This window comes from Sphaeramia orbicularis, chromosome 1, assembly GCF_902148855.1.
Source record: "Sphaeramia orbicularis chromosome 1, fSphaOr1.1, whole genome shotgun sequence".
Taxonomy (NCBI): Eukaryota; Metazoa; Chordata; class Actinopteri; order Kurtiformes; family Apogonidae; genus Sphaeramia; species Sphaeramia orbicularis.
Window position 1 is genome coordinate 42,875,281 of NC_043957.1, and position 22,164 is coordinate 42,897,444.

General features: G+C 39.5%; 1 protein-coding gene across 3 annotated transcripts in view; it reads left to right on the forward strand.

Moving 5' to 3' along the window:
* The first annotated feature begins 3,738 nt into the window (after positions 1 to 3,738).
* The window catches only part of ndst3 (N-deacetylase/N-sulfotransferase (heparan glucosaminyl) 3), a 43,019-nt gene continuing 24,593 nt past the window's right edge, over positions 3,739 to 22,164 (forward strand). For 2 of the 3 annotated variants that reach the window (XM_030140596.1, XM_030140587.1), the window contains exons 1-4: positions 6,269 to 7,270; positions 16,309 to 16,396; positions 18,230 to 18,384; positions 19,729 to 19,914. In XM_030140596.1, coding sequence (XP_029996456.1) covers positions 6,269 to 7,270; positions 16,309 to 16,396; positions 18,230 to 18,384; positions 19,729 to 19,914 — 1,431 coding nt within the window. Of the gene's footprint in view, positions 4,160 to 6,003; positions 7,271 to 16,308; positions 16,397 to 18,229; positions 18,385 to 19,728; positions 19,915 to 22,164 lie in introns of those variants that run through there. The other variant, XM_030140579.1, reaches the window with a different exon arrangement.

A 22,164-nucleotide genomic window follows, 5' to 3' on the forward strand; every position in this document is an offset into this window, starting at 1 on the left:
CACCCAGCCAACACACCTAAGTGAAGCTGGAGCCTGTTGATGTTTTCGCTGTAGGAGGCTCAGAGCTGATATATCCAGGAGAGCTGATAGTTTGAGCAATAGATCCTGAGATTCGTGCCAGGGCTTAGGGTTTAGAGTGTGTTTAGTAGGAGTATCCCACAATCTGTCCGATGTTTTGTTTTGTTTTTAATTGGGCTTAGCACGAACGCTGCACTGTCTGGATGCTTCCTACCCTGACTCCCGGGATGATGTGATGCATTGTGATGATAATGTCTCTCCCTGTTTTTACACTCCAACTCCATTTGCTCTCTTCAGGCCTCGCACAGGACTGGAGAGTCACAGATCCACCATTTAGCTCTCAGCAGGGAGAGAGAAGAGGGGGAATCAGTCGCTTCTCCTCTCTTATCTCTCACTTAACAAAAGCCTCTGATGAACACAACAAGCATTCTCCCTCTCTCGCCCTGTGTCTCTCTCTCATTTGTCTCTTGCTCTCCTCTGTTTTACTGTTAGAGTGCTAGTTGAACATGGCAGCTCTGACACTTTTCACATTTTCAGCCTTTGTTGTGTATGCTGTCACATATGTGTCTGTGAGCGTAAATGAATGCTTCCTTGTGTGTATTGTTGTGTATATCACAGGCGTTCTTGTGTTCCTGCACTTGCATGCCAGTGTTTGTGCCGTGTTTTCTTGCACCCTGCCCTCTACCAGTATGAGTGTGGTAACATATGCTTACATATGTGTCAGCCTTCAGATATTGTTCTATTTCTGCAGAAACTGACACCGAATAATCCTTAGGGTTATCACGTAGCTACAGCAAACCATATAGATAGTCCATAATGTTGAATATCCGCAATTTACTTTCGTTCCTTAGATTTGTCTCCAACTAGCGCCGTGCCATAGCAGAACTAGATCGTTGCTTATAATGCAGAGGAAATGGGTGAACAGCCTCTCTAATTACACTTCACCCACTGACACTAATTTACATACAAACACAATCGCACTCCAATCCAAACCTTCATTATCTCTGGATTCTATTCTGTAGGGCATGATATTCTGGCTGTTATACTTCATTCAAGCTTAGTTTCTCAGCACTACTTAGTCATTACACTAACAGAGAGGTGCAAATAAGGAGGTCTCCATAGAGAATATCTTCCAACAATGTCTATATTTCTCAAAGTAAGTGATGGTTGAGAAAAGGTCCCAGCCTACTTGAAAATGAGGTGTATCTTAATACTCTTCACTTTTGTCTAGCATATGTACAATTGCGGAAAAAATTATTAGACCGTCAAAAGTCGTCAAAAATAATGGTTATGCAATCAAGTACTAACTCTTTTGTATATCATGAGACTAAAACAGACAGAAAAGAAAACATGGAACATGGTTTTTGTCAGTATAATGCCATAGCTGTTGATGTAAGAACTTAAGTGATTTTGGTTATTATTAAGAAATCATGGAAAATGACTGGATATCAGCTCTTAACTTTAACTCTTATGAGATATTTTTGTTGTTATCATTATATTTGTCCAAACAAATATACCTTTAGTTGTACTAGGCATTAAAATGAACAGGAAATGGATTGAGACAAGGGGTGGTCTAATAATTTTTTCTGCATATGTATGTATGTATGTATTAGGGATGTAATGATTACCGGTATATCGATAAACTGCGGTAAAGTTCCCGACGATTAGTATTACCATTTAAATTCTAATTATCATGATAACCACGTTTGATTTCCGCACTTTGAAAGAGAGAGAGACTATCTATCTATCTATCTATGAAAAAGAAACAAAAACATCTCAAACTTGATATGGAAAATGGTCAAACAGTGTCCATAAGGTTTCATCTTTAATGCACATTTGTATGTTTGATGTTTACATGTTAATATTTGAATGTTTCTGCCAACAGAAAGTACATTTTGCCTATTATTTTATTTGTTTTTTTTTTCTTTTTTTCTTTTTCAAAATACAACTTGGTTAAATTATTTCAGTGTGTGTATCAGTACTTTTTGAACATTTTGAGCACAATTTCAACAATACCGCGACAATAATGATAACCGTGATAATTTTGGTCACAATAACCGTGATATGAAATTTTCATATCGTTATGTTTGAGGCCTTTTATATTTTTCTGCAATCAACCTTTTATATCACCCAATGTGAGCAGTTTCTTTCCCACAAAAAATTGTGTCTTTCTGTTGCCATACATTCTCTCCCTTTCCTGACTTGTCTTCTCTCAAACACACTGCTTGCACAGACACTCAATAAGCTCTATTGTAAGGCCATTACAATGTGAATGAGGGGCCCACCAGCTCCATTGAGATGGCTGTGAGTGAGTTTATGTCAGTGCAAATAGGTTAGAGAGATTGATGAACTAGTGAGAGGGCGAAAAAAAAAAAGAACACCTAATCAAGTTAAGAACATTGTATGATTGACACGCTGTGCCCGGTGATTGACATTCGACAGAAGTGGGTCTAATGCAGGGGTGTCAAACATGCGGCCCGGGGGCCAAATGAGGCCCGCCAAAGGTTCCAATCTGGCCCGTGGGATGTTTTTGACAAGTGCAAAAATTCCACAGTCTTCAGTTGAATTAAGAAAAAAAAAAAAGCTTGAATTAAGGAAAAAATCTTGAATTAAGCAAAAAAAAAAAAAAAAAAAAAATCTTCAATTAAGTAAAAAAAATTCTTCAATTAAGCAAAAAAAAAAATTGCAAATTCAGCAAAAAATCTTCAATTAAGCAAAAAAATCGTCAATTAAATAAAAAAAATAATGAATTAAGCAAAAAAAATCTTGAATTAAGCCAAAAAAAAATGCTAGAATTAACAACTTAAATTTTTTTCTTTGTTTTAGTGCAAAAAATAACATTCAGTTATGAAAATATTTACATTTTCAAACTATCCTGAAACAATTAAATGTGAATAACCTGAACAAATATGAACAACCTGAAATGTCGAAAGAAAATTAAGCACAATTTTAACAGTTTTCTGCCTGGTACTAAGTATTTAGTGTCTTTGTAGATCCGATCCATAATGCACGTGTAGAAATGATAAGTTGAGGCATAATATTGTTAAAATTGCACAAAATTTTCTTACGTTTTTTAAATTTAAATTTCAGTTTGTTTTTTGGGTTTTTTGTTTTTTTTTTTGGGATAGTTTATAAAAGTAAGTATTTTCATAATTTAATGTTTTTTTTGTTTTTTACACTTAAAGACAAAAATTTGGAGTTGTCATTATTTCTAGGTTATTCTGTTATTATTTTACTGGTCTGGCCCACTGGAGATCAAATCGGGCTGAATGTGGCCCCCTGAAAAAAAATGAGTTGGACACCCCTGGTCTAATGGGTCTGGTTTCTGCGTGTGCGCACGGCACATGAACGCCTATGTGTATTTAGTTTGAACCGTCTTTTCATTTGACTGATGCTATCTTTTATCATGCAAAAACACATTTTTACATCAGCTTTAACCCGACTGTTTCTCCTCCTCTTTATCCTTCTGTACTACAACTTGCGTATAAGGAGCAAAAAGAATCAGCAAGACGCGCCATTAATTTGCACCGGTGCGTATCCGCGTGTGACATCCTTCATCCAGCAAACACCAACTAACGGGCCGTGAGCTTTTACCGGGACCGTGTTCGCTGATGCCCGAGAAAAAGGGCTGTTTGTGTCAATCAACCTTAGCGCCCCCCTCCCCTTCTTTCCCTTCTCTCTCTCTCTCTCTCTCTCCCTCTCTCTCTCTCCCTCTATCGCCTCCACTCGTGTAGGCGCTCTTAAACCGGAGCAGTTACGCACGGCAGTCAGTCGTTAACTGGCAGCCCGATATCGGCGCTCCTCCGTCTCCTCTCAGCCTAATCTCCACCTTAAAGAGTAGCGATAAAGGGACAAGTGGGCATAGCGGGAGAAGAGGACAAGACAGCGGGGGGAGACGAGAGTGACTGAAAGAGAAGAATGATGAAAAGGGGGAGGAGAGCGGATCATTCCGGCTGGCCGCCCCTGCTGCTCTAGTGGAGAGCAGACACAGAAGACATGGCACAAGGCTTCAGCATCCAAAGCACACGGGAGTGGTGCGCCACCGACACCGGAGCCCCGGACCCACCCGAAGCAGCATCACACTCCCCGCTCTACCGTTACGCCTCCTCCCCGCACGGCAGCGCCTCATCCCCGGTGAGAGGTGAGTGGTGGAAACCGATGATAAACTTTAAGGGGGACGGGATGTAAAAGTCTCCAGAATGATTGTGTGTTAATTGGAGTTTAAGATCAGGCATGTGTGTTTTAACAAATGGGCTTCCTTTGTTTTCTGTTAAGATTAATGCTGGAGTTTTGCAACATATTATTTTATACTGTATTTATACTTTGAATTTTCACTGTTTTTTTTTTTTATTTCACAAACACAAAACTCAACGTCTTATTAAATGCATTTCTTGTTTTGTTTTGTTTTTTTTTCTAATTTGAGGATGTTTTTTAAAAATGATTTTTATGACTAATGTTATCATGTTTATAAACCAACAAATGAAATAACTTAACACTCTTTATGTCAAAGTGTAGTGTCTTATATGTCGATTTCATCAGTAAATTAAAAAGTTACACTACTTTTTTAAACTTTTTTTTTTTTCTTTTTAAGCATTTCTTCCACTGCATATAATGTGCTTCTAGGTCTAGCATATTTAGGGTACTTATGTTCCATTGCTTCTCTATCAATCCTGTTTTAAGTTCAATGTACTTCAAAACGAAAACTTCCATGTGTCGTGTTTTGTTTGGGCAAAATCTCCTTCCAGCGCCCTCCTGTGGCCCCTACATTTCAGACAGGCGCATACCTATAGTAACCGGTTTCAGTCCAGTCACTTCAGACACTAGAGTGGTGTCTGTCAAATGTCAAATCACTGGGTTGAAGTAATTTGTATTTAAAAAAAAAAAAAAAAAAAAGGGGGGGGGGTTTCACTGCTGAAGTCTGTGTAATGTGTATCTATCCAAGCATTTATCTCAACAGAAGGCACTTAATTAGATGTGGTGCAATAGTTCATTTAGAATACCACATATTTTTTATTAAGGTTAGTAAAACTCCTTTTTAATTAGATACGTGTGAATAGCCAAAGGAGAACTATTAAGAGACCTTTTCCTTCTCTCCGGTATTATATTTAAGGAATAGGGCTGGAGTCCCTCCTCTATGACCTTCTCTTCGCAAATACTCTTTAAAGGAAAGGACCAAGAGGAGAAGCAAGAGGAACATAAGGAAAGACTATTGATATTCAAACAGACAGAAGAAGTGAAAAGGCGGTATATAGAGAGATAGAGCGAGCGGGAGAGCGAGGCATGGAGAGAAAGGAGAGAGAAAGGGATGCTGTGGGATCTTTTCTTCTCTTGGGCTCCCGGCACATACATTAAGATGCTAATCCTGGTCTTTTTTGTCTCTTTCTATAATTCATTGCGTTTTGTTCCTCTCTCTACTCTTTTTCTCCGTCTGTCTCATTCTTGCACTTTCTCTCGCTCTCCATTTCCTCTGTACTGTCATGGGCTCCCCCCAGATTAGCGCTCTTGGCAAAAGGATTCCAACTCTGATTTTGTGGTATTTCAGATGATTAGGTTCAGAAATAGGACAGAAGTGCACAGAGTTTGGCGCAATTAGAGGAATTCTCTGTAGGGCTTTATGGGACTGATTAGTTGAGCTTCCATCCACCTCCTAACACTGCCATATAAACACACAACCAGCTGTTGTTTATTTGTGAGGATTGACTTTTGTGTTGTGTTTGTGCTTTTAACTGTGATGTCACTTTGTGTGTATGTGCCAGAGGTTGGATAAGCCCTAAGGAAGCAAGTTGTTTTCAATCAGCTCTGTAGTTACCAGCTGTGCCCTCACATTCCCCAGGGTGGCACAGCCTAGGTACACACACACACACACACACACACACACACATACCCTCTAGCTCACACACACACACACAGAACTAATGCATACTATTCAACCTTGGCCAACAAATTCAGTCTTTCTTCTTTTCTCCTTGTCCCCTTTCTCTGCAGACATTAATCATCACTCACTCCATCTCTGCATGTGATTCCTCAGTGAGGATTGGAAGGAGAGAACCTTGATTGCATCCCTCCATGAAAACCTTTGTTCCCCGACATCCAGCACGGCTCCCCTCTACACCTGCCATGGTGACATGACACACCCCTGAGTGGCTTTGCACCGTTCTCATACAGACAATCTCCTGGGCTCCTCAAAACATTTGCTCCTGCAAACTATAAAAGACATATCCTCTTACGCACAACAACTATTTGGTTCGCAATGACAGTGGCTGTGCGATTCCGTCGCCACTTACGCAGGCTCCTGCTCCTGTTGGCGTCCTGCTGTCTCGTCTCCCTTCTTCTCTCCGCTTACTTTCTCTTTACAAACTCCTCCCCTTCCATGCAGCTTGGACAATCTCCTGAGCCTGCCTGCTCCCAGCCACTCTCCATGTCCCCGTACCGCCAGCTCCCCTACCCCTACCCCCCTAACCCTCCACACACACATGTCCCCACTGATCCGGTAGTGCTGGTTCTGGTTGAGTCCCAGTACTCCCAGTTGGGTCAGGACATAGTGGCCATATTGGAGTCAGCACACTTCCAGTTCCGCATGGAGATCGCCTCAGGGAAGGGTGACCTTCCACCACTGACCGAAAAAGGCCGTGGACGATATTCACTCATTATTTATGAGAATCTATTAAAGTATGCTCATGCAGACACATGGAACAGACAGCTGTTGCATCAATACTGCACAGAGTACCGAGTGGGCATCATAGGCTTCTACCGCTCCACTGAAAACTCCCCTCCCCTCCTCAAACTCCGAGGCTTCCCGCTGGTTCTTAAGACCAACCAGGCTCTTGTGGACTGTTGCGTGGTGTCCAGCTCTCCTCTCCTCCACCTAACTAAGCCAGGCACAGATCGAGGGCCCTTACCAGGGGAGGACTGGACCTCGTTCTCTTCTAATCACTCCACTTATCAAGCTGTGCTGCATGCGCGGGCCAGGGAGGGAGCCCCTGGGGCGGGTAGCGGCGATAATCCAGGGCCTGGCTTCAGTTTTGGACTCCAAGCCACTGTGGTGCAGGACATGGGACTGTATGATGGGGTGAGGAGGGTGCTGTTTGGCCAGGGACTGGGATACTGGCTCCACAGACTGATCCTGGTAGATGCCATCTCCTACCTCACAGACAGGAAGCTGTCCTTGGGTCTGGACCGGCACATACTGGTGGATATAGATGATATTTTCGTGGGAAAAGAGGGGACGCGCATGAACGCCAAGGATGTGAAGGTATTGTTGATGATGAATGTGTGTTAAAGATATAGTTTCCATGTTAAAATATTTAAAAGAGTGACAAGTTTTGTTGAATTGATTATTTACATTTTATCCGATTTTTCTAACATCAAACTCAGATAAATACATAATTCTACTCAATGCAATAACTCATTTTGTTTAGTTACCTGCATTTTCCTGTCATTGTTAATACATTTCTGTTTCTGTAATCATCTTCTGTCTGAATCACATCAAATATATTTTCAACAATGCCTGTGATCCCACACTACTTCACAACATCATCTACTGCATGTTTTGTTATTGTTTTGATTGACAGCTTCCTAGTAACAGAAATTACAACCTGTGCATTTAATGGTCATTAGTAGGGTAGATAGAATGAACTAATGTAAGGTGAGTCTGAACTTGATCTTCATTTTTATATCAGCCCTAAAAACAGTGATTGATGGTGGAAATGAGGCCTTCTACTTATTGTACTGTTAGTCTGCCTATACCTCAGCAAAATATTTTTCCAGGAGATTATTTCATAGGTCTTTAGCTTTTGCACACAAATACTGAGAGATGTTTGGAGAAGCTTGTGTGTGTGGATGATGTTTGAGCGTATGTTGTGTACCAAACTTATTCTGCCTAAAACACATGTGTTGGCTACAGCAAGAGGGTCTTTATCTCAAATGGAGGTTTAGCCAGAAGTAAAGAGGCCATTTAAGGGAACAAAGACACGGAGTGAAAAAGAGAAAGAGGAGGGGTAAGAGACAGAAAGAGAAGTAGTGAATGAGGCAGTGAAAAGATGAATGGCACTTATTCCTCTTTTCCCACGTTCCTCCTCTTAAAGGAACTAAAGGAGAGTCAGCCATGCAGCCCGCCTCTCAAGACAGCCATTGTTTCAACACACACGCTTGCATGAGCACACACACACACACACACAGACACCCCCCGCCACACAAGTATATATACACACATGTACAGTATTTGCATATAAACTCTGGTTTTTGTGGGAATTTAATAGTTTGTGATGTATTGAGAAAAGCTTTCAGTCCAAAGAATATTGTTTGAAGTCTGTGGTCAGATTCTCCCTCTGCGTCTCCACTCAGTCAGATTCAAGGGAAAGAAATTGTGTTCGGTGGGTTTCCATGTGTGGGGTTGTGTGTGGATGTGTGTGTGGGACAGGTGAGATTAATGCTGCGCTGTAGTGATGTGGATGGCAGAAGTTCAGACCAGAGGCGTCTTCATGTCTCTCAGCTGCCACAGGATATACAGTACATGGTAGGTGAGTGTATGCGTGCATGTGTGGAGGCCTACTGTATGAGTGTTTGTGCGTTGGTGTTTTCTGAATCACTACTTTAGATTAGAATGTCACTTCCCGTCAATGGCTGACACCTGTCCCATCAGGGAGTGAAAAAAAAACCTGAGCCACCTGTCCATGGCTGAAACCTGGGGGGAAGATGAGAGCATGGAGAAGGGGGGGTTGAGAAAACAGGAATGCAGTGGGTGGTGAAGTGGAGAGGAATTTCACCCTTGAATATAAAAAAGATGCTTGTATCCAAAAAGGATAAAAGAGTGCATATTCACACACACACACACACACAGTCACACACTGTGCACATATCCCCATGCACATACACATTCATAAAATGAGCACACTCGCTTTTTCTAGTTGGAGTTTTCATTTTAAGTCTGCCTGACTCTTCAGCTTTGTAGCATAAATATACATGAGGATGAACTAGTACCATAACAGAAGGACAGTCAGATGTGGATGGAGGAAGAGGTGGATAGAGCGAGATGGAGATAAAGATAAGAAGATGGTCGAAGAGGCAGAGAATAATGCCATTTGTAACGTACACATCACTGTTCATTCCTTCTCTCTCCATTAGGATAGTTGGCCGTCACTGAGAGAAAGAGCGTAGTAGAAAAGATTGAAAATGTTTAAAGAAGAGAAAGAGTATGATGCCTGAGGAAATTGCTAGCAGCTAACTTTGTGATTTCAGAGAAACAAAATGCTGAAGGGAGTTGCAGAGCAGAGGATATGCAGGAAGGGGAGTTTTGTGATTTGTTGCCGCCCTCCCCTCAGAGATGAAGCACCTCTGGTAGTTGTCATAGTTGTCAGATTACAGAATGTGCAGGGATTTTAAGAGTCAAGTGTTTTTACATGTGTATAGCATGTATATCTGTAACAATTTCATACCACATTGTTTCTTATCTTTTTTAAAATTGTGAATCACTTGTGGCTGTGTCCCATATCCATTTAATTCAGAGTACAGGTGATATCTTAACAAACAGAATCAGAAACAGCTTTATTGGCCAAATCTGTGCACACAAACAAGAAATTTAACCCTGGTTTATCCTTAGGTCTCACATACTATAGAATTAATAGAATACACAATAAAAGTAACAAACATTTTTATTTTTTAGCTTCACAAAACTGTACAAAATTCTATATTGATCTCTCTTAATTTCCTTATAAAGATGAGTACTTGTAGAATACAATGAATTATTCCAATATCAAGCCAAGATGGTTGTACAAAGTGAAATTTTATGGTATAAAATTATTTTTGATCTTTTTATGGCTTTAAAGAATAAATGAGCGAAGTTGACAGGGGGGACAGTTCGATATGATGAGCTTGATCTTGATGACTGAAAAATTGTTTCAGCTTATGCTATATCATTTATTGACATTTGCAAATCACAATATTTACTGCAGTATTTTTGTCCGTTTGTTTTCTTGCATGTGGTGCTAATTCGAGCAAGAGTTTTACAATAGAAACAAACATGGAGGAGAACAGCGGAGTACTTAATAGAAGGACTGTGAAAACTGAGACAACGAGCTGTTATCTAAAAAAGGGTTACTTCTGTCACTTTTTTGTGTTTTGGGTATGAAAATTCTTACACAGACACAAAACCCTACCTACCACAGACCAGTCCCAACAACAGACACATTCATAAAGATTTTACATTTTGCTCAATTACAAATTTGCACAATGCTTATACGCAACCCAAGCCTTTTGCTGCATGTCACCCATATTCTCTGGGATATGTTCTTTTAATATCATAAATCATATATAAGAAGAAGTAGGCCTTTCAGTGTGGTCGCTTTATTCGCTAAATTTACACAAAATGCACTATGTTGCAATATGTATCGATGTCTTCCAGTGAAATTAGGAAAATTTGATTCTGGTCTTACTGCACACAACTCTACCTGTAGGTTATATGATGGCATGACAGATCAGATTTATATCAGAGGATACTTAGATTTCATGAAGACAGCTTTGTCGACAGTTGAATTATTGCAGAACTGAAAAATATCATGTAACTAGCAGATGTTAAAGTGAGTGAAGATGTAAAACCTCTCCTTTTTCTGCACCTAAATCCTATATGTAACACAGCACCAAAGTATGTAACGGGATGTGTTATCGACCAGTTAGCGGGACAAAGCATTAGCCAGTGTTAGGAATCCTTTCTCGTCTCTGTGAAGCTACCATTCAATCTGCTGAGAGAGGAAGAGGAGAGCGAGACAGAAAGAGAGAGAGGCCAATTAAAATGCCACCCTCCTTCTCTCTGCACTCTTCATTAGTCTCACCCCACGAGTTCATCTGGTGACAAACAATACCTACACCCCCTCCTGTCTGCACACACACTCACACACACAGTAGTATTTCCTCTATTAAAATGATTCACAGGGAGACACCCCACTGATGACATTTCTCAAAATGAGGGATGATGCCAGTCAAAAAGTCCCATCAATGAGCAGCGCGTGGCAATGCTTCTGTTTTCTAATTCACGCGTGTAGGTTTTCTCTTTCCCTCTCCCCTAGAGTGGTCATTAGGGGGGTGTCCAGTTATCATCTTCAGATCCCTCTTTATCACTCGTTTCTCCTCCTCCTCCTCCTCCTTCACTCACCTTTCTCCTCTCTCCCGGCTCACCCGAGTCATTGATCACTATCTCCCACCTATTTGTATTCCTCTCTGAACCTCTCTCTCCACTCGTTCTCACTCTTTTACTCCCTAAAGTGTTTTCTGCAGTAGTGTCATCTGAGCTGAGAGGTAACGCAGGCTAACACATATTTTATGCATACATATAGAAGCCAAAAAGACACATATGCTCCCTTTCTCCACATGGCTTTATTTCACATGCTGTATAATCTGTCTGTGTAAATGTTTGTTAAACAAAATTATCCCTTAATGGTCATCGCGTCAAAGGAAATTCTTACATTTCACCTGCTTCAAACATTTGGGTAAATAAGATTAAAACAGGCATGTCTAAAGGACATTGAGACTTTTTATGTTTCATTACTTGTATTTCATTTGGCAAGTCAAATAATTGCTACTTTGATGTGGCCTAATGAGACAGAAAGTGCTGTTTTGCCTGTAGGACTGAATGAGAAGCAAATCTTGACATCTTACCCAGTTAGAAGGCAGCTATTCTGCATGTTGCTGCTGAGAAATGTTAGAATGAAAAGAATGGCTAATGGGATGTTTAAAATGGTGAGTTTAAATGTTCAGGCCGGTGATGCCCTCATACTGAATACTGTAAAAAAAAAAAAAAAAAAAAGGGGACAAAATGCACAATATGACATAATGAGCAATATTCAGGCTTCAATGAAAGTTTTTGGCTTAGCAGTCTGTAATTTATTGTGCAGCCCTACTTAGAGTTAATCTTTAGAACTAATTAAGTATGATGCATATTTGCCGTTGAAGTCAATGAAACTGAGCTAATTTTGTATCCTTTTATAACTCTGCCAAATGATATTACATAAACGGTTGAAGAAAAGACAAAAACAGAAGAGATTCCAAATCAGTAAGATAGTAATTCTTCCTCTACTACTTCGTCTTCTTCTTCTGTGCTTAATTAGCGTTTTTTTTTTTTTTTTTAGCTTATGTTTAAAGAGTTGTCATTAATGATGAGGTGAAACCTCATCACCACTCTGTTTTATTGTAATTAATACAGTGAGAACACGTTTGAGAATAGGAAAATTGTCTTAATAGCCTTAACTCTATAACTATCTTAATTTCATTTAATTAATAGATATTTAGCACATTCGTTTTTACTCTAAATTAAGTCTGAGAATGTGCCCTGTGTTTTTTTGTTGCACAAAATGAGGCATGCTTTGCAGTCACAGCAATCACTGAAACTCAAAATCCTTGAGGGGCTGCCAAGAAGAATTTAGTGTAAGTATAGCCATGCCAGAGCAATCACAAGTACCTTGGATCTGTAAATGCAAGTGAATAGATGATTTTAGTAAAATGCTACATTGACTTGAATTTGACAAGCAAGAATGGAAGTGAAGCAGAAGGAAAGAGTAAGCAAAAGGAAGACTGGCATTAACTGGTAAAGTGCTCTTCCTGCTCATCAAATAGAGATGTCTGACCCACTTAAATTTGCTGGTTTGGTGTACACATTACATGCACAAATACACACACAACGCATGAGCACATACAGTTATGTATAGATGAATGAAGAACTTCGACCTGGTTTTACATAAGAATTGACCCCGTAAAATCTCCAATTGTCTTTCTACCTGCCTTCAAATTTGCATGCACCTAAAGATTCTGCTTGCAAACAAGTTCTTTTAGAAGTAGTTTCGTTGTTTTAGATCTCCAGCCAAGCTTAAAGAAAATGAAAGAAAAGAAACTGTGCAAAGGCAGAAATGACAGAATGGGGATATGGTGGTGGAGAGGTGGTTGGTGAAAAGGGTTTGTGAAAGGCAATGAATGCCAGCTGTCCAGATGCCTGTCTCCCATCTGTTTGAACCCCAACATCTAGCTGGCACCTCTTCCAGCGCTTACCACACACAAACGCAGATACACACAAACACACGCTGTCATTCTCATGTACGCAGAAACATATTGGCATTGCTTCTGACACTAGCAGAATTAGGCAGGCGAGGGATTGGGCACAGGAACGAGGGCTATTGCTTACCACTAATCCCAGTGCGTGCTTACCTTCATCGCTAGGATTGTCAAGATCTCTGCAACAAAGTCCCACCTCCTGCTAAGCCAATTTCCTCTTCTGTCTTATAAAGTATCTCTTATGGCCCACTTGAAAACCATCCTCAGCACCAAGCTCAATATCCAGCCAACATATTGGCTCCATATTGCTTTAAGCTCTCCATTCCCCCAATCTGTTGCCATTATCCTTGGAAAAAAAAAAAAACAGCAGGAGAGGACTTCATTGTCTCCTAGTGCCAATTTGGTCATGTGCTCAGTGTGTTTCTGTCCAAGAGATGCACTTCTTTATTGCTGGGCATAGTTTATATCCACAGTTCTGGCTCCTTACGATGATTTGCTATAGTCCTCCCAAAGCACTCCACTCCTGAAATGAAATATGTGAGAACAACACTCAGGACTCAAATTTGAGGGTGATAAACTGTCATTATAGGCTATTCCCTGTTTCTTGTTTCTTTTCTTGGTTCAGTGAGGTCAAAATCAAATCAAAGTTTATTTATATAGCACTTTACAACAATATCAAGAAGCCCAAAGTGCTTTACATCTAAAAACATGATTAAATTATAAGATAGAAACAGTTTAGTCAAATACAGTAGATATGCATAAAACAACAGGACACAATAGACAGTGATAAAAAAAAAAAAAAAAAAAAAAAGCCACAGATTAAAACCAAATAGTGTTTCAGTGCTAAGGGTTAAAAGCCAGTCTAAACAGGTGTGTCTTTAACCTGAACTTGAACAGGGGCAGGTCAGTGAGGACTCACAAGTCAGGAGGCAGCGAGTTTCACAGTTTTGGTGCAGCCCCATTGTTTATATCAGGACCTGGTGACATTCAGAACCATCTGAGAGAACGATCGGAGGGCTCTGCTGGGGAGGTGAACTGTTTAAATCTCAGATAAATAGGGTGGAGCCAGACCATTTAAAGCTTTAAAAACAAACATTAAAATTTTAAAATCAATGCGATGACGGACTGGGAGCCAGTGGAGAGAAGAGGGAAGGGGTGAGTCAGGTGGTAACCAAAAAAAGAAAAAATAAATAAATCTGTTAACGTTGCTATGATTATCGTATCCTTTAGGCTGGATTATGAATATTTTGCTCATAATGGGCAGACCGTATTGATGAAATGAAATATTACATATTGTCTGAGTGTAAACGGACACTACATTTACACACATAAGCACACACTTTTACTATATGGGGTATGATGAGGTATTGGTATTCCACACTCTAGTAGTAGTAGTTTTTTTCAGTAGTAGTTTTCAACATTGTAGGTACTTGGTTAAAAAGCAAAATATCACAATTCACAATGTTATCTATATGTAGAACCATACAATAGTAAAGAACATCTGGACGTAAATAACATCGCCAGCTACTGTCACCCTGGTGCAAACACCATCTGCCAAATGTTAGGAAAGTCTCTACCTGAAAAAGATACTGTCACTGTAAGTGAGCTTTGCTGAGAAAGAAATAAAGGTGAAACAAATGTCACAATGACAGCTGGATGGCAAAACTGTTACTGAGCACCAGTACCACCACTAACACCCACAATGACAATCCTCTTGCAAAAATCCTGCATCGTGGCTTACTGCTTTACTATGGATGTTGGGTACCAGAATACAAATGAGGTGTTAAAACTAATATACCGCACACTTGGACACAAACCTACACAGACTCTCACAGATACCACACACACGTTAATAATGTATTTCGACCAAGTGCATCGGGGAGTGTATATTGAGTTACAATGCAAAGCACTCAGCTACAAACTTAATTTTATTTTTAAGTCATCGTATCAGGCATTTGCCTTTGTGTGTGTGTGTATGTGCATGTGTGTGCGAGCGTGTGTGTATTTAAGATGTAGAGGATGTCATAACAGAGGAGACAGCGGATCAGATTAGGGAGCTGTACACATCTGTCAGCATGCAGCCATCTTCAACACCATTAGATTAGAGCTAATGAAGACGCTGCATGTATGTGTCTTTGTGTTTGTTCATGCAGTGCACAAACACACACACACACACACACATGCACACAGACAAACATGAGGTGAGAGGGTGAACAGGGACTGCCTGGAATCGAGGCCTTGCTCTGTAATCAGTTGCTCAGGTCTCGTAAATCAGGAAGGGTTTCTGGGGATCGATTAAAAGCAGTATGACAAAGACTGATAATAGAGATGTGGGGCAATGCCCTACAGGAAGACCCAACAGACACAAAATATTCAAGCGGTTCAAAAATAAACAAAATATTTGTAGGAGAAGTGCAACGATTGCAAGAAGATGGGGTGGGAGAGTGCAGGAGAAACAGCAAGAGCGGAGGGTTATAGAGGGAGAGAGAGCGATCTTTCCTCTGTGCTGCTTCAGCCTTCCTTTCAAATTAGAACAGACCCGTCTCCTGAGAATGTGACATTTTCACGGAGCAAGCGAGGGAGAGATGGAGGTTCACAGAAGGATGGGGGGGTGGAGTGGAAGAGAAATGGGGAAGGGGGGAAGGGGGGCAGCGAGGCGACTGCAGGTTCTCAGAAGCAGGAAGACAGAAGAAAAGGGGAGAATCAGAAAGAGAGGAGGCAGAGAGAGAGAGAGGGAGGGAGGGAGAGGGATTCAGGGTCTCACTTGGTTGTGTTAAGGATGGATGGAGAGAATGATGAGATGGGAGGAAGTGTGTGTGTGTGTGTATGGGGGGGGGTTATTAGTCCACCCTCCAGAGGCTACTAATGCACTGACCTTCATTAACTCGCATTACTGTTGGTGTGTGTGACTGTGTGTGCTAGTGTGCAACTCTCTTTAGTTAACACTCATTACAGAGTCTTTGTTTAAAGGCCAGTAAACTAATGAAGTCATTAAATAAGTGAAGAAAATCCTGATTTGAGTATTGAAACCAGAGACTGAAGTAATTTAAGGATATTCAGATCCGCTTGAACATTTGTACACTGATTCACACTGAGAACAAAACAACCGTCACTAATGTGGATCTGTTCATGAACGTAGCATGGAAACACAAACTGTATGAGCACACAGAACAATCAAGATCAGAGACTAGAGTTTCAGAGTTCACTTCAATAAAAATTAACAGATGTACAACCTGATCTTATTTTTGTCTGCAGGCTCTCCTTGAAACTCAGAAACAGCTGCGTTCCCAGATCTCCAACTTTACCTTCAACCTGGGCTTTTCTGGGAAGTTTTACCATACAGGTATGTCCACTGTCCATTAACACTTATTGTTACAGTTTATATTTTTTTAGTATCTTGAATGGATGATTACATATTTTACACAAATTACAGAAGCAAACTGTCAAAATGATAAAAGTTACAGTTTCCATTTCATTTCATTTTTCATTTTATTTAATTATTTGCTCATCACCAAATACATGATATGGAGCACAAACACTATGTCATAACAGGAAAAAAAAGAACGATATACAGTACATTCAACAATAAAAAAAAATTAATTGAAAAAGGTAAAACCCTTTTCAGAAAGAACAGACAACTCTTTATTGCTCATGTGAAATTTACACACCCATGTCTTTTAAAGGGAGCATAAAAAAAAACTATTAGTTTTACTGTTGAAAGATAGTTTACTTTTTACACCAAAAGGTTTTATGTTTTTTTTTTCACAGACTGCATAAAATAAAAGTGATAATCTGTTACATCTACTCTCACAGAGTGATGATGTGCAAGGAACAAATTAACACCTTTTTTTTTTTTTTTTTAATATAAATGGATATTAACGGCTTCGTTATTTACTTCTTTGTGAAACACCCAATGCATTAAAATAAATGCCCAAGATAATCAGTAAGGGATAAATTTATCCTCATCTTTAATTTTGTGATGTAATCTACTTGTTAAGGGATGAGCAGCTTAGTTTTATCTGGAAATCTAACATTACTGGTCTTGAATAGTTGTAACGAGATTTACAGTTTATCAGTCAAAAACAAGAAATCTGCAGTTACAATTGGCAATGTTGTGGGAGTTCATTTATAACCATAATTCCAATGATTATTATTATTATTGGAAGGTATCATGTATTGCACTGTAAAGCTTTTAGCCAACAATTTTGTCCTCTGTAAATTCTGACAAAAAATAAATAAATAAATAAATAATTTTAAAAAAAAATTATATATATATATATATATATATATATATATATATATATATATATATATATATATATATATATATATATATATATATATATGTATGTATGTATATATGTATGTATGTATATGTCTATTTTTTATGTTTTTCATATTCAACGCATTTATTCATGTTAACAAAAGGGAAGGGCATTTGCTAGAGCAGATGCAGTATCTAAACCAAGGCTACACAGTTCTGTAATTCAATCAAACCCTTGAAATGTTTAAAAAAGCATGAAAAACAAAACCCAGCCTCCTCACCTTTTTATTGATCTGCTCCAAACTTTATGGGTTCATTCTTGGCCCATGCTGTACCCTACCACCAAGTCCGACAAGAAGTGGTGTAGAAATTTTTGCATTACTGCATCGAAAGGGAAAGACAACAACAGACGAGAGTGTGATCAGTTAATTATGTGTATTTGTAGCCCTAAAAAAAGAAAATACTTTCCAGTTTTATCTCTGGATTTTAAGATTTATAGAAGCCAAATTTATGGGTCAGTGACGTATTGTTAGGTGTGTGGGTCTGTGGGGTTTCCAAGGGCAGATATTATTGATTTTCTATTAAAATGGTTAAGTCTGCAGTGTGAGAACAAAGAGGTAGGACACAACAGGGAGAAAAAGCTGTTGCTGAACATGGAGTAAAATTAGGTGAAGTCTGATACAGAATAGAATTTATTACCATGGTATCAGACTGCCAGCCTATTTAGAAACATGACCTTAACGCAACACAGCTGCCTGATTGAGTAATCTGACATTAAACCACCCAGAAGCTGTGTATTGTTATATTTTAACACATGCTCTTTATCTGCATAAAGTATGGCTTTACTCATGTGTATATTCTTGTCCTTTTGTCCTTGTGTGTGTGTGTGTGTGTGTGTGTGTGTGCGTGCAGGCACAGTGCAGGAGGATGAGGGAGACGATTTACTATTGAAGTATGTGGATGAATTCTGGTGGTTCCCCCACATGTGGAGCCACATGCAGCCTCACCTTTTTCACAATGAGTCCTCACTGCTGGAACAGATGGTTCTCAACAAGGAGTTCGCTCTGGTGAGAACACATATACATGCATTTATAGCAGCTGGCTGTTTTCTTCTTGCTTTTCTTCTAGTGTATCCTTTTAATCACACTCTCTTCCCATGATTGCATTTTCTTCAAAAACGCATGTTAATGTTAGTCACTTTTTTCTTTTTTTCTGGTATATTACTGCCATGATGTTGTGCAGGTGTGACTCAGAGCAGGAGAGTTTTTAAAAAGACTCCACTTCTACAGCTTTCTCTTATATGCAAGATTTAAAATCGACTCATCAACCCATTTCCTTTACAGAAAATATAGGTACTGCATGTACTGTTTTATATGTAAGTGTTTCTCACTCTATAAAGTGTGTTAGTTTAATGCAAAAGGACAGAGCTGCTATAAACTAAGACTCACATCATTTACATTATGTGCTGTTTTATAAAGGCTTAAAACTTTAATCGTGCTTTAGCTGTCACGAACAATTGCTGTCGGGAAAAATACAAGGTGTTGACAGCAATTGCGTGTTTTTGCATTCACAGTGAACAGTTTGCAGACATGTTCGATGTAAACACGCCATAAAGTGGTCAAAATTACAAGTAAATCAGTTGTACAGGATGTGAGTCAGACCTGTCATAAATAATTAAAATGCTTTTACAAACTGTACTGTCATGTATTTATTTTCTATAACATAACAAATCCTGTTAGTGGAAAATGAAAGCAGTGCACTTGTTTTCATGGCCACACCTGAACCCTATTTGTTGTCCCCTGATTAATTGAAAGTCTATAATGTCAAGTGCTATTGTTGCTCTGCTCTGCTCTGCTTTGCGGTGCTTTGTTAGTGTGTGTATGTGTGATTGAGTGATTTGTATGAGTAATAGATGGTCATGTCACACATAGAATACAGCAAGGGGGGCTGGTTCATGTTGCTGAAGGTGAATGTGAACATAAAGTGTGATCTCTAACCTCTGCCATGCTATAATATACACACACACATACACGTACACATACACCATTCGCTCATCCCCTGGCTCCTGGTTCTTGGCTTTGACAGTGTGTGTAGGTGTGTGTCAGAGCGAAGGACAACACCATCAGTCTGCAAGATGCACCCAGCAAACATCCACCCTCTCACTCACACACATACACAAAAACATACTCACACAAACTGTTTTTTTTTTTTTTTTTTTTAATTTCAAACCCGAAGGCCAACGTCGTAACAAACACAACACAAGCCACATGCTCCTTCTACAAGGTCAGTCTGTGGGCTCTGTGTGTTTACACGCTACCATGTCCTTTGTCAGAGGCTTATAACTTCTGTATTTATGAATATAACCCTCATGTACGTGTCTCTGTGTGCATGTGTGTGTCCTCCTGATCCAGGAGCACAACATCCCCGTGGACATGGGCTACGCTGTGGCCCCTCACCACTCAGGGGTTTACCCAGTACACCTACAGTTGTACGAGGCCTGGAGACGTGTCTGGAACATTCGGGTGACCAGCACTGAAGAGTACCCCCACCTCAAACCTGCACGTTATCGCAAAGGCTTCATCCACAACAACATAATGGTGAGGAGAAAATGTTCTTCATCACATTCCTGTGAAAAGCCTCAGGGCTGCATTAGCATTGCTGAAAACACAAACGCAAATGTGCTTATCTACGCGCACTTTGATCCATTACATGTTTCTAAACATACGCTGAAAGCCTTCATAACTACCTACTTAATATTCATGAAGTGCACTTTTAGACTGAGGTGCTCTGTTAGAAAGACCTGAACAAATTTGTAATTAAATCTTTCTTTTCTCTCTTGTTTTTGTACTTTTTCTGGTTATTTTGATCTTCTGTTTGGTTGAAGGTCATATTCATTTTGTCCTTGTTGTTTCATAGCTGGTTAAATGTTGACCACTAGTAGATTTAAAGACCCTCTGCCAGCCTCTATTGGTGAAGAGAACATTTAAGTTAAAGTAGAGTAACATTTTTTGGTTGTCTCGTTTGGAGTGTTATCTAGTGTTACTAAACAATACACTACATCACTGGTTTTCAACCGGGGGGGGGGAGGCACTCCGGGGGTGTGTGAGTGACATTGTTTTGCGTGCATGCGTATGCGTTAGCGACTACTGTTTTACGTCACATTATAAATCACTGGCACATTCTCTCCCCCCGCTCACGGATTGAGGTCCGTGAGTGGATGGGGGGGCATATCGTCCACCATACCCCCCACGGTCGCAGATGTGTTTTCGGGGGCAGCAGGTACTTAATGATAAGGTGAGTGGAGCTCACTGTCACTTTCAGTTTCACTTTCTCACAGCTTTATCTACAGACCTATGTAACCCACCATGTCTTCCTCATACAGGTCCGTCACATTACTTTTAGAATCACCGCCCCCCAGGTCCCACAGATTTTTTCTGGCATGGGGGGGCACCAGTAGGCTTATGATGCCATTAGTGGGGCGTGGTTCAAAAAAGGTTGCAAAATCCTGAACTACATGTTCAGCATGGTTTATTTTTTTTTTTCTCTGAACCAGGTGAACCACAGAACATCCTTCTTCTTTTAAGGTGTATCCCTCCACCCAAACAACAATTACTACCAATATACAGTAGGTCCACAATTTAACCACAAAAAATAGATCTTATCTAAATATATAGAAAAATACAGTGTTGCCCATAAAGTTCTAATAGAATATTTACCTCTTCTCTTGAAATGACTGTGACAATATGATTTGTTCTTGATAGATAAAGTGTAACTGGAACTCAGTATGTAATCATTACACTTGGTCAAAGGCAATTACTGATGTGTATAAACAGGAGTAAAAAGAGGAATGTGTCTGAAAGCAAATTATTCCAACTTGGACATCAATGTATAATGACTACTACAATCTTTAATGTTTGCACATATTAAATTATTACAAAAATAAATATTGTTTTACAGTAATGATCATTAAATCTGGATTGTATACATCAAACCCCAGTAAATCTGGAAATTAACTTCAGCATAACTATTGAAAATTTAGGTGATTCTAGGTGAATATTATTTTGTACTGTTTTAATAATGTATTATTTTAATATAATTCCACTTTAGAAGCATAAGGGAAGTTCTGCCCATAGCAACTCTTTTGTACCAAGTACCAGTTAATCATCCAAACTGATTAATAGCTCTGTCTGTAGTACCTGGACACACATGCGTAGAAGTCTGTCTGATGTGGTTTGGACACATTTTAGAAAACACTGCAAACCCTAAAATTACATGTTGTTTGGCAATGTTCATGTGCATTTATAAACAGGTTATCAGATCAAATCAAAGCAGATTTTGTAGTGTCTAGTATTCTTGCTTGGTAGTATGAGAAAATGATTTTCTGAAGTGTTCTGAGTGAAAGTGTGATCATGAATTGTAAATTCATGGAGCAACTATCAAAGCAAGCTCAAACAGAGTCGCTGTTTTGTTCTTTTATCTTCATCAAACTGTTTTTATGTGCTGTCTCTTTTTGAAATAAGTGTTGCTGAATCGTAAATTGTGTGCTGATTGTTGTTTGCAGTCTTAAATAGAAAATCGATGATAGTGTACGTGTGGTGTAACCCCTGAGTATCTGTGCATGCGTGCAAAATGAATTCTTTGACCTTGTCTCACCACACAAGCTGAGTCTTAAACTGATTCAATATTTAATCGTTTCCTAATGCTGGGTGAGCTTTTCAGTGTGTTTGCATGTGCATCTGCATATTTGTATATGTTCAGGCTGTGAAGCTGGACAGCATTCTGTTCATACATTAAGAATCTATTGATGAGAGCATTTTTACATTTTCATGCTCCAATGAATAATTCAT